Source organism: Scyliorhinus torazame, chromosome 6 (genome assembly GCF_047496885.1).
Source record: "Scyliorhinus torazame isolate Kashiwa2021f chromosome 6, sScyTor2.1, whole genome shotgun sequence".
Classification (NCBI taxonomy): Eukaryota; Metazoa; Chordata; class Chondrichthyes; order Carcharhiniformes; family Scyliorhinidae; genus Scyliorhinus; species Scyliorhinus torazame.
This window is the reverse complement of record NC_092712.1, coordinates 290,444,346-290,457,188: the sequence shown is the minus strand read 5'-3', so window position 1 is coordinate 290,457,188 and position 12,843 is coordinate 290,444,346. Positions and strand designations below refer to the sequence as shown.

The 12,843-nt window shown below is 43.3% G+C and overlaps 1 protein-coding gene across 1 annotated transcript in view; it reads left to right on the top strand.

Annotated features, from left to right (window-relative positions):
- Window positions 1-12,843, top strand: part of sh3bp5b (SH3-domain binding protein 5b (BTK-associated)) — a 97,014-nt gene that overhangs the window by 21,944 nt on the left and 62,227 nt on the right. Inside the window, exon 2 of the mRNA XM_072509812.1 lies at window positions 9,571-9,633. Within this exon, the coding sequence (XP_072365913.1) occupies window positions 9,571-9,633 (63 nt within the window). The remainder of the gene's footprint in view (window positions 1-9,570; window positions 9,634-12,843) is intronic.

Sequence of the window (12,843 nt, the reverse complement as noted above, 5' to 3'; positions counted from 1 at the left end):
GAACATCTTGCCTGGGTATCGTTGCTGGTTGTCACTGTACACTGAGGTACGGCTATGTGGATTGAAACAGTTCACTCCTGGTATCATGATTTGTTATGTTCTAGGCGTAACATAAGCGGCTTCCTTGTGGTGCACTTGACAAAGGAAGGTTCAGACGTGGAGATAACTTCAACACGTTTATTAAACTATTTACACTTCTTTTACTTGGGTTTGACACTACTGCTAATCCTACTATAGCTACCCAGACTGACTAACCAGTTGCTGCATTCCACGTGGGTGTAATATTGAATCAACCCTGTGTCTTTACTCACTGACTGTCTCCACTGGAAAGAGGCAGATCATGTGTGTGTTGTCCTTTATATATGGATTGGTGTAATGCCCTCCTGTGGTGGTGCCACCTCTGTGTATTGTGAATGTCCATTGGTCATGTCCTATCTAACTGATCTATTGGTTGAGTGTGTGTGTGTGATGTCTCTTGTGCTCCCTCTAGTGACTAGCTAGCCTACATGATGCATATCACCACAGTGCCTAAGACTGAGCTGAAGCATTTGCAATCATCTTCAGCCAGGGGTTCTGCGTAAATGACCATCTCGGCCTCCTCCTTATGTCCCTAGCATCACTGATGTCAGTTCAAGCAATTCAATTCACTCCATGTGATATCAAGAAATGGCTGACATTACAAAGGTCCCAATCACATTTTGGCTGTGTTGTTGAAGACTTGTGGTCCAGAGCTAGCTAACCTTAGCTTTTCTAGTATGGCCGCAACATTGGCATCAGTCCGACAGTGTGGAAATTTGCCCAGGTATGTCATATTCACAAAGAGCAGGACAATTTAACCCACCAGTTAGCACCCCATTAGTTTACTCTTAAGCATAAGCAAAATGATGGAATGTGATGTTGACCGTGACGTTGGCAGTGCTCTCAAGCAGCACTTATTCAGCAACAACCTGCTCACTCATGCTCAGTTTAGGTTCCACCTCAACCATTCTTTGCAAACCTCTTTGCAACTTTGATCCAAACATGGACCAAAGGGCTCAGTTCCAGAGATGAGTTGAGATTGACTGCCCATGAATTCAAGGCAGCATTTCACCAGTGTGGCATCAAGGAGCCCGAGCAAGTCAGTAGGAATGGGAGGAAAATTTTCGGTTGGAGTCAAACCTAGCATAAAGAAGCATTCTTTTGATTGTTTGAGGCCACTATCATCTCCGCCTTGGGACAGATCATTGCAAGAGTTCCTCAGTATTGTGTACTAGGCCCAACCATCTTCAGTTTCTTCAACAATCACCTTCCCTCCATCATAACACAAGTTTACATTTTTACCCAATTGGGACTGGACAGTGTGCATTTAAACCTCCTCGGGTAGTGAAATAGTTCATGATCACATGCAGCAAGACCTGGAAATAATCAGACTTTAGCTGGTGAGTGGCAAGTAACATTCATGGCACAGAAATGCCTGACAAATTATCATCTTTTAACAGGACCAGTCACGTAAATACTGTAGCTACAAGAGCAGGTCAGAGTCTGGGAAATCTGGAGAGAGTAACTTGCATCCTGATCGAATGAAGCTTGTCCACCATCTACAAGGCGCAAGTCAGGAGGTGATGGAATTCTCTACACCTACCTGGATGAGTGCAGTGACAACAAAGTTCAAGGAGCTCCAGAACAAAGTGGCCTGCTTGATTGGCACCCCATCTACCACCTTAAAAACATTTAGTCTCTCCATTACAGATGGACATTATCAGTCGTGTGTACCATTTACAAGATGTGCTGCAGGATCTCGCCAAAGCATCTTCAAGGGCACCTCCAAACCCACGGCCTCTACTAACTAGAAGGATAAGGATAGCCACTGCATGGAAACACCACTTGCAAGTTTCCCTCCAAGCCACACATCATCCTGACCTGGAACTATATAGCTATTCCTTCACTTGTGCTGGGTCAAAATTCTGGAACTTCCTTCCAGGCAGCACTCTGGTTGTACCTCCAGCATGCTGTTGGTTTATCACCACCTTCCAATGGTAATTGGGGATAAGCAACAAACAATGTTGTTGTACAACCTGGGAGAGACAACAGGAACACATGGTAGGGTAGAAATGAACGACTGGTTTAGAACATAGAGCATAGAACAGTACAGCACAGTACAGGCCCTTCAGCCCACGATGTTGTGCCGGCCATTAATCCTAATCTAAGATCAACCTAACCTGCATCCCTTCAGTTTACTGCTGTCCATGTGCTTGTCTAAGAGTCGCTTAAATGTCCCTAATGACTCTGACTCCACCACCTCTGCTGGCTCCACCACCTCTGCTGGCAGTGTATTCCACACACCCACCACTCTCTGTGTAAAGAACCTACCTCTGACATCTCCCCTATACCTTCTTCCAATCACCTTAAAATTATGTCTTCTCATGACAGCCATTTCCACCCTGGGGAAAAGTCTCTGGCTATCCACTCTATCCATGCCTCTCATCACCTTGTACACCTCTATCAAGTCACCTCTCTGTCTTCTTCACTCCAGTGAGAAAAGCCCTAGCTCCCTCAACCTTTCTTCATAAGACATGCCCTCCAGTCCAGGCAGCATCCTGGTAAATCTCCTCTGTACCCCTTTATTACGGTATACACAGAAATAAGAAAACTACTACTCCTCTCCTGAAGGGCCACCCTCCCTGACCTACACCCATGTCAGGGTTTTTATATATATAGCCCCTTGTTAAGGGGAAACTCTGCCCCTAATTACCAAGGGAGTTCATATTCCGCTGTGTAAGGTGGAAATCGAATGGAGCACAGTCCTTGGCCCTCAAGGGGTTTATAACAATTATTGTTTGCCAGCGACACCCATGTCCTATGAATGTAAGGGTGTGGCAGGAAACCTCTTTTTAGGTCCAATCTCAGCTTCCTGTGGACATACTCTTAAGTGCAACATGCTCACAATTTTGCATAAATTTCAATCAGTTAGTTCTTGATCGCCACTTGTGTTTCTTAACTCCCTCAGTCTCTTTAGCTCCAAAGAGGAGTGAGGTTTTATTTCTAAGGTCATAACTGACTATTAGAAGATGTAAATTGGAGAGTGGTAAATCACAAAAATAAAGATCTAATATTCACCACAAAACTAGTGTTGTATATTATTCATATCATCTATAGCACTATTACCAATGGGGGGAAAAAGATCATGGGTTCTGTCATGATATGCAGACATGCAACCAATGAACACGCCGAATAGGACACAACCAATGGGCAGTCAGGACACTCAGAGGTGGCATCACCACAAGGGACATGACATAAACACTATAAAAGGAATGAGGCACTCACACCCTGCCTCTTTCCACAGACAGACATCTAGAGAGTTAGACAGGGTTGATCAGCAGCATCACACCCCAGCACGTGGCTTAGAGCAAGCTGGTACAGTTAGACTGAGTTACTACAGTTAGATTAGCAGAGAGTCGAACTCATTTGAGCACGGTAGCATTGTGGATAGCACAATTGCTTCACAGCTCCAGGGTCCCAGGTTCGATTCCGGCTTGGTTCACTGTCTGTGCGGAGTCTGCACATCCTCCACGTGTGTGCGTGGGTTTCCTCCGGGTGCTCCGGTTTCCTCCCACAGTCCAAAGATGTGCGGGTTAGGTGGATTGGCCATGATAAAAATTGCCCTTAGTGTCAAAAATTGCCCTTAGTGTTGGGTTTGGTTATGGGGATAGGGTGGAGGTGTTGACCTTGGGTAGGGTGCTCTTTCCAAGAGCCGGTGCAGACTCGATGGGCCGAATGGCCTCCTTCTGCACTGTAAATTCTATGATAATTCTATGATAACTGTGTTAATAGTTCAATAAACACATTGAACTCATTTCAGAGTCTGGAGCATCCTTTAGTTAAGACTGCATCAAGTAGCAGCCTGTGTTATCCGAAGCAGCATAACACAACAGATTCTGGTCCCACTTCTGAGATTGAGCACTTAATTTGGATGGCACTTTCAGTACAGTATTGTTGTACATGAGAGTGGAGAAGTGAAAGGAAGCACAATGATTGAAAAAAGGCAAATAGGAGGGGTAAAGAGAAAATACATTTTAACAAAAAGAATGGCAGTGGAAACAAATTGAATGGGTTTGGATGTGGAGTGGCACCAGAATGCAGACATGAATGGATGCAGGGAGAGCTCATGTTGCGTAGGTCTAGGGTGCATAAAATCAGAAATGTGAATAGGAAATAGATGGTGATTATAGAAAATAATCCAGAATTGAAATCGGGGGACCAGTGGTGGAGGGATGATGCCTTGGGTAAGATGGTATCAGCATGAAGCAACAGTGAACTGTTGTCTGAGTTTGGATACACATGAAGAGAGTAGTCCAGAAGTTGTTTGAGGATAAAGTTTCGGAGGACGCACTTGTTATGAGGATACAGGACATGTACCGAGTCAGTTGTTGGGCAGAAAGACGATGATGAAATTGGAGGCTGCCACAAAATCCCAAAGCAGCAGAGGGGCATTGAAGATCCCATGGCATCATTTTAAAGTTGGAGCAGGGCAATTTTCCTGCAACTGAACCAATAATTACCCCTCTACCTGCATGTGGAAACAGATGATCTCATTTCTGTTTGCAGGACCAAGGCCTGCATGAATTGTTTCCCCCAGTTCAAGACATTCCAATAGTTAATTTCCTCCCAAATTATTTCATTGGCTGCAAAGTGCAATAAATAGGAGAACATGTGGTCACTAAAAGTACTACGTCAATCTTTCTTTTTATGGAACAAAGCTCCATTTATTGGTTCTAAGACAACTGTACACTGGTCTGTTGGAAAAACGAGTCCTCTTGAATGTCTGGCAGTTTAATGGAAATATTTTCTGTGTGATTTAAAATGCATTAGAATTAAATTTGTGACAAACTGCTCTCCTTGCAGTCACTGATTCTATTTTTCTAGAATTTCCCCAATCAAGAGGTAGTCCTTCATTGCCTACTTGTAATGTCGTCCTCCTGATTTTGTTGTAAGGCATAAATAATAATCTTTAACCAAAGAGAAAATGCTGGAAAATCTCAGCAGGTCTGTCCACATCTGTACGGAGAGAAAAGAACTAACTGATTTGCTGTTGACCCTGCCTTAAAGGGTCACCTGGACTCGAAATATTAGCTCTTTTCTCTCCCTACAAATGCTGCCAGACCTGCTAAGATTTTCCAGCATTTTCTCTTTGGTTTCAGATTCCAGCATCCGCAGTAATTTGCTTTCAATAATAATCTTTATTAGTGTCACAAGTAGGCTGACACTAACACTGCGATGAAGTTGCTATGAAAATTCCCTTGTCTCCACACTTCGGCGCATGTTCGGGTACACTTGAGGGAGAATTCAGAATGTCCAATTAATGGAATTGGATTCCATCATTCTGTGTTTGACTTCATATTGCAGCCATTATTTTTACATTGGTAACTGAACTGAGAAGAGCAGTATTCTGAAACTATGCTCTAAACTCCAAGTCACCTAATAATTCTTCAATAATTTAATTTTTTAATACTGGATTCTCACTTTGTCGTGTTGTTTACCTTACTCGATTTATATTGTTGGATTATTTCATTTATAATGCAAACTTGTTAGCAAATAATTATTTTAGTTGGTTGGTCTACATTGTTGTGTTGATATAGCAGTCGTTTCAGCAACAGTACTTCGATATAATCTAAAACGACCCACTGTTGCCAAGACCCATGGTTGAATTGCAATAACAGTAACTGGTTGGTTGAAGGAATTTTCAATTTTAGGTGCTGCTCACCTACTGGAGCCATTTCTTTATTGCATTGTGGTGTTAGAACTTGTGGTGACTGAAAGAAATATACTTCACATGTGGGTAATTGAGTAACACTGCGCTTTGTTAAGATATCCTTACGGTTTACAGAGTTGCAATGGATGGGTGCTCATTGCCACCGCTCCTGATTTTTACCTTTCCATCAAAGTAAATAGAGAGGAAAATGAGCGGTACAGGATGGGCACCGTTTGGTTACCTGTGGATAGGGTTGGAAGAAGGGATGTGAAGTGATTGATGGTGGGTTAGTTGATCCATATTCTGCCTTGTCCCTGCCTTCCCACCACTTCCAGATTTGGAGTTCCGGTCAGGATCAAGCTATGTGCAAAGCATAATGTGCTTCTAATATTAGATAATGAGCGATCATAACGTCATTACTGCCAGTTGATGAGTGTCAAACTTTGTCTTGTGTAATGGAAGTCTACAGACGTTTGAAAATTTATCTTAAGGGTTGTTGCATGTTGTTTTTAAAATCTTCATTTCAGCAGGAGGAAATGCAGTTTGATCTGCTGTGTATGTACGAGGTAAAACTAATGGCAGGCAGCCATTATTGAACAAAATATTTGCACCTCCCAACAGAGAGGGCAGTACAGAACATACAGTGCAGAAGGAGGCAGTTTGGCCCCACGAGTCTGCACCAACCCACTTAAGCCCTCACTTCCACCCTAACCCCCTAACCCAATAACCCCTCCTAATCTTTTTTGGTCACTAAGGGCAATTTATCATGGCCAATCCACCTAACCTGCACGTCTTTGGACTGTGGGTGGAAACCAGAGCACCCGTAGGAAACCCACGCAGACACGGGGAGAAGGTGCAGACTCCGCACAGACAGTGACCCAGTGGGGAATCGAACCTGGGACCCTGGCACTGTGAAGCCACAGTGCTATCCACTTGTGCTGCCCTAAACAAAATGCTTAGATTTTTCTATATTTTGCACTCCCTCCCCAACTTAAGAAACGACTTGTGTGTTAAAATGTAAAATGGTACATAAAATACATAAATTCCCAAATTACAATATGACCAAACCAACATCGCCAATATTTGAAAACGTAACAGGTTGGATTTGCACACTTGGTTTTTACTGTAATCACAACCAGAACACATGACTGATGCCTCCAGAGTGATTCACATCTTCAAAAAAAGTTTCTCCTCAACACCAGTATGTGTTTAATAAAAAATTCATTATTTGACTAAGAATAATGAAAAAGAACAACTTGTGTTGTCTTTTTCCCTACATACGTCCAACTAACTTATCTGGTTTCTTTTTCTTTCTGCCTCTCTATCTCCTTCCATTTCTATTAGCTTGACTGCTCTCTCACTGTGTCAAATCTGAACATTGACTACCAATTCCACTTAAAGGTTAAGACTGTGACTTGATTAACTATCCTTAACCAGAGACCCTGCCTCCCTTTGTTGTACTGGTGGTATCTGTAATGCAGGCAAGCATCGTTGAGAATTTCACTTTAGGCTGTCTGTAGGAGCAATTTGGATGATAGAAGGTTTCTCATGTGTTCCCTTTGTCCAATTTCCTCTTTCAAGCAAATTATCTATCATTGTTTTTGTCTTTGGTGGTCATACTCAATCCATGTTCTAAACTTCTAAATTTGACTTCATCTACGATATTTTGTGGGATATGCGCAAGGGCACAGTCATCATGCTCCGAAACGCTGTGCCAAGTCAGCATAAGCCCCATAGTTAGCCATGGAAAGCCATTGTTATTCTGTAAGGGAACAGAACATTTCCTAGCCTGTGTCAAAGAGAAAAATGGAAATTACTGTCTAGCTTGTCACCTAGCAAATACTTCTGCAAAAATCTCTTCACAATCTGTACGTTTCTTCCTGCAGCACCATTTGATCCTGGGTGATATGCCGATATTAGAGTGTATTTGACTCCATTCTTACCCGGAAACATTTCAAACTCTTCTGACGCAAATTGTGAACCATTATGCAACAACAATACAACCATAAATTGCAAACCAATTTCTCAAGACCTCAATAGTTTGGGCATTTGTAGTACTGGGCTCAACATTTAGCCACAGGCGCTATCAACCAAAACAAAGTAATCTTTCCTTTCTACTTCCACTGCCTTGATCTGCACACAATTTATTTCTGTGTGAAGTACTCCTGCAATATCTCATCATCATGGGCCAGCCAGTCAAGACATATTGAGCACTTTACTAAGCAGCGCATCCTTGTGCATCCTTCTTCACTAATGTCTCCAGCAGATACTGGCATGTAATTTCTGTATGTAAAATAATTCACAGGTGACTTGATGGCTAAAATTCAATGAATCCTCATTGTTAATTTCCAAAGACCATCTGCCGTGACATGATCTGCTGACTTAGGATATTTAATAACATCCTATGGCTAATTTTATCTTTTGTTTCTCCATGCTTTGTGCTCTCTCGGCACCTCCTGAATGACAGGTGTACTCTTGCTGATCACTACTGTAAATAACTCGGCCCAGTTTAACTGCATTTTCTTAAGCTAATTTCTCCCACGACTACCAGTGGCAAGTAATAATATCGATCATCATATTCCATCTTAGTGCTAACTTCACCTATCCAGGAACATTGGTATTTGAACAACTTAGTCATTTTCACAGCAGGCTTGCATAAGAGAATGTGACTTAGAGATTTCTTATACTCTCTCCTTTCGTGATAACAGACAGGGATGCAGCTGTATCAAAGATGAAAGTAAGTTGTGAATCTTTTAGTTTCAGTTCTGCTGTGGCTGTAGGAATTATATCCTCAGTCTGTATACCTTTATCTTCCATATGGTGTTTCTCTTGCTCTCAGACTGAGTACAACTCTTGATCCTTCTGCTTGATAAAATCAACCTCTATTTCCATATATTTTTTTAAAATTTAGAGTACCCAATTCTTTTTTTCCAATTAAGGGGCAATTTAGCGTGCCCAATTCACCTACCCTGCACATCTTTTTGGGTTATGGGGGTGAGACCAACGCAGACGCGGGAAGAATGTGCAAACTCTACATGGACAGTGACACGGGGCCGGGATCGAACCCGGGTTCCATGCCGTGAAGCAGCAGTGCTAACCACTGTGCCACCGTGCTGCCCTGTTTCCATATTTATTTCATGTGCGTTCAAGGATTTCCAGACTCTTGAGCTGCCAGGACCTCCTGAATGGCTGCGACTTGGAACTTTATTGTTTCCCACATATTGTCTGGACATAACCGATGTTCCCACATGCATAGCACTTTGATTGGAAGATCAGGGCATTTAAATGTTGCTGGTTGCCATGGCAACGGCAACATCTAAATCTCTGACTCTGAGACTGTGGCCTAGACATCATTGAAATCCTGTGGACCGCTTCTGCCGGCTCAGGGATAAAATTCCCATGTCATTTGTAACGTTCGCTCTCCGCCATCTTGGCTGCGGCCTCATCACAGGCCACCTTCCACATCAGCTCTATTGGCTTTGTTCAAAAGCGCAGCCTGGATTTTATTGCTCTGTAGACCTCTGACAAACGTACTTTTTAAGGTCGGTTTCTAAGATTACATTCTTGAAATAGTCTCACTTGGCAACTGCTTCCTTTCACAGAATGCCAGTGGAATCCCATTCTCCCTCCTGCTGTGAGTCCGGAATCTCATTAATTTCAGAATTGTCCACGGTACTCCTGGCTCGCCGGAATTTAGACATGTGGGAATGGTGGTGGTTGGGAGGGGGGAACGGGGGGGTGCAGTGTGATTGCAAAATGTTTGTAAATATGGGCGGTTACATTTTTAATGCTTTGCCTTGGCCTCTTTTGAATCTTGATCCATTTCCATATTTGTATTCTAGGGGGAACTTGAGAAGCTGAACCAGTCGACAGATGCCATTAATCGTCAGGAAACTGAACTAGAGGTAAAATTGCTGCCGTTAAATATCTGTTCTGTGCAATGGGACTGCTTTGCACCTCGTGTGGTTATGTGCTGCAACATTTGGTCAACGTTAGCCTGAGCGATGCTATTTTTGTAGGCTTTGCAGACCAACATTCTTCCAAGTGGAATTCCTTATAAAACTGCAGCTGTGTATGTTTTTCCCTCTTGCACATTTTTCCGTCTAATTTACTATATAATGTGGTGGCTTTCTCTTTAAGGCTGTGGCTTTTTCTCGCAACCCAGACATTCAGGGCAGCTTTCACCGGATTCATTACCCTGAACAAAGTAAATCTAAAACCTCAAACCCCAAAATATAGATGTTATGTTTTACTGTAATTGTTTTTACATTTTGGTTTCCTGCTAACATGCAGTATTAAAATACCTTTTGATTTGGTTTGATGCATGTGATGATCCACCACGGCATTGATGTGGGCTGTGTGAAAAATGAGGGGTTGAATGTTTTGCTGTCCCACCAGTTGGGCTGAAACTGAAAGACTTTGGCGGGCAGTGGGACCCTGGGGTGGTATTTAACTCCCAGGGCACCTTTGACGTGAATTGTTCTGGGAAACCTGGATCAAAGCAGGCCCTGACGTTCGTGGGGAGATCGTAGGGTGGTGGATTTGTTATGGTGATAGTGCCTTGGGAGTAGCCAGTGCTGCCAGGGGGACCAGTCTGTGGGCCAATGAGCATCCATTAAGGGGCCCCACCAGAAGACTATCAGGGTTTACTTCGCAGTCTCCCCACTTGGCAGCACACCCTCCTATGCAGGCAAAATGCCCACAGGGCCAGAAAGTGACTCTTATTGGTGCCATTAAGTGGTTTGGTTGACTGTTCTCGGTCGGCTGCCATGTCATAGAAGCTCCTGCTGCTGGGCGTATGCCATTGTGAGGGGAAGACATCAGAACCTCCTCCCAATACCACCTCCCCGATGTATTCCCTGGTCTTCCACCTTCCAGCTCATCTCCATTAGACCAGGGGAATTTACTCCTATTAGGAAGTCACAAAATAACTTTAAAAGAGGACATTAGAACCAAATTGGCTTAAATTTATACAATAACGAATCATAACAAAATAGCTTTTTGAAGAAAAGCCCTTCTATTTTTAAAAAAAAAATGAACACCAGTTATTTTCCCCATGTTTCTCTTGTTCTTAATAACCTGATGTGTCAAAGGGGAGGAGCCTTAGATTAACAAACAGTTGACAATCTAGATATAAAGTTTCTTCAGCAATGCTAACTGTCCTCTAATTGATCTCAGGATGTGCTTGTTGAGACGTTAGCATCGTGGAGAAGGTGGATTAGCTTTCTACAATGCTGTAGTTACCGATTTTGCGCAAAAAGGGATGGGATAACTTGCACACCACTTTCATGGAAATTACAGTGCAGATGGAGGCCATTCGGCCCATTGAGTCTGCACCAGCCCTTGGAAAGAGCACCCTACTTAAGCCCACGTCTCCACCCTAACCTCGTAACCCAGTAAACCAACCTATCCTTTTTTGGACACTTAAGGGCAATTTAGCATGGCCAATTCACCTACACTGCACATCTTTGGGCTGTGGAAGGAAACCGGAGCACCTGGAGGAAACCCACGTAGACACAGGGAGAACGTGCAGACTCCGCACAGACAGTGACCCAAGCCGGGAATTGAACCTGGGACTCTGGAGCAGTGAAGAACTGTGCTAACCACTGTGCTGCCGTGCTGCCCTTTGCTCAGGCTGGTTCTGATCCTAAAGGGCAAATAACATCCTCTTTCTGACAATATAGTAATACACTGCCCCGTTATGTGGTACAAAACTCCTGTTGTTGTCATTTGCCAGATGCTCTCACTCAGTGTGAGCAAAGCCACTGGAGACCAATCAGTATTTGCTTCAGGTCACAGTGACAATCTTAAGTGTGCACCAGGACCAGATTGTTACTCCCCTCATCCTGTGGGCAACTGTTACCAAATATGAGAGAATCTGATACTGCTGCTCGGTCCCTGTAAATTAAATAAATTGGAAAGCTTCATTATCACGTTAGAGTTATTTTTGGAAAGTCCAGGATACCGGGGAGAACTCCCCTACTCTTTTTCAAACATGCAGTGGAACCTTTTAAATCCACCTCGGGGCCTCGGTTTAGCACCTCGCGCCAAAGAACTTGGCTCAGCTTTTGGAGTGCCAGCCTGGATTCTGGGCTCAACACATAACCTTGTGTTTCCAAAGCAAGAGATCCACCACTGAGTCAAGGCTATCTCCACGTATCCTTTGTAAATGAAAGGGATCAAAGACAAAGTGTTCTCAATTTGTAAGAATTATTTTGGGAAGTTCTTTTGTGAGACAGTTTCATGGGAACAGTATATCTAATTAGGACACGATACTTTGAAGAGTAATTATCAAAGTTGTTGAGGAAATGCACTGCTTGCCTCGGAGGCACAAATGGTCATAAATTTAATGCATTTAACTAAAAGCTTTCTGAAACTCTTCACAGGCTCGGCAAATCTCAGGATGATAGGCAGTCGAAGCAACCATCAAATTAAAATTCACAATTGTTGATGGGAATCATTATGACTGCAGATCACGGGGGCAGCGCGGTGGTGCAGTGGATAGCACTGCTGCCTCACGGCGCTGAGGTCCCAGGTTCGATCCCGGCTCTGTCTCACTGTCCGTGTGGAGTTTGCACATTCTCCCTGTGTTTGCATGGGTTTCGCACCCACAACTCAAAGATGTGCAAGGTAGGTGGATTGGCCACGCTAAATTGCCCCTCAATTGGAAAAAAATAATTGGGTGCTCTAAATTTAAAAAAAAATGACTGCAGATCACATAATTTTCTGTCTAGAAATATAGGAGGGCGTACGAGATTGTAAAAAAAGTGACAATTGCATTTTGCTACCTGGACTTTGAATTTGGAGCCTCATTTGTGGGTTCAAGCCCCACTCCTGTACTTGAGTACATAATCCAGGTTGATATTTCATTGCAGGGCTGAGGGCATACTACATTGTCTGAGATGCTGTTTTTCAAATGGCATGTTAAAGTTAAGTTCCCAATTCCCACTTTGCAAATGGCTGATCACACAGAGATTACATTATTGTCACCTTGTGTATTAACTTCAGGATGGACGATTTGGAGGGGGTGCCCCTCCGATTCAGCAGAATGTCATGGGGTCAAATAACAAAGATGAGATACATAAACTTGGCTTGAATTCCCTTGAGCGCATAGA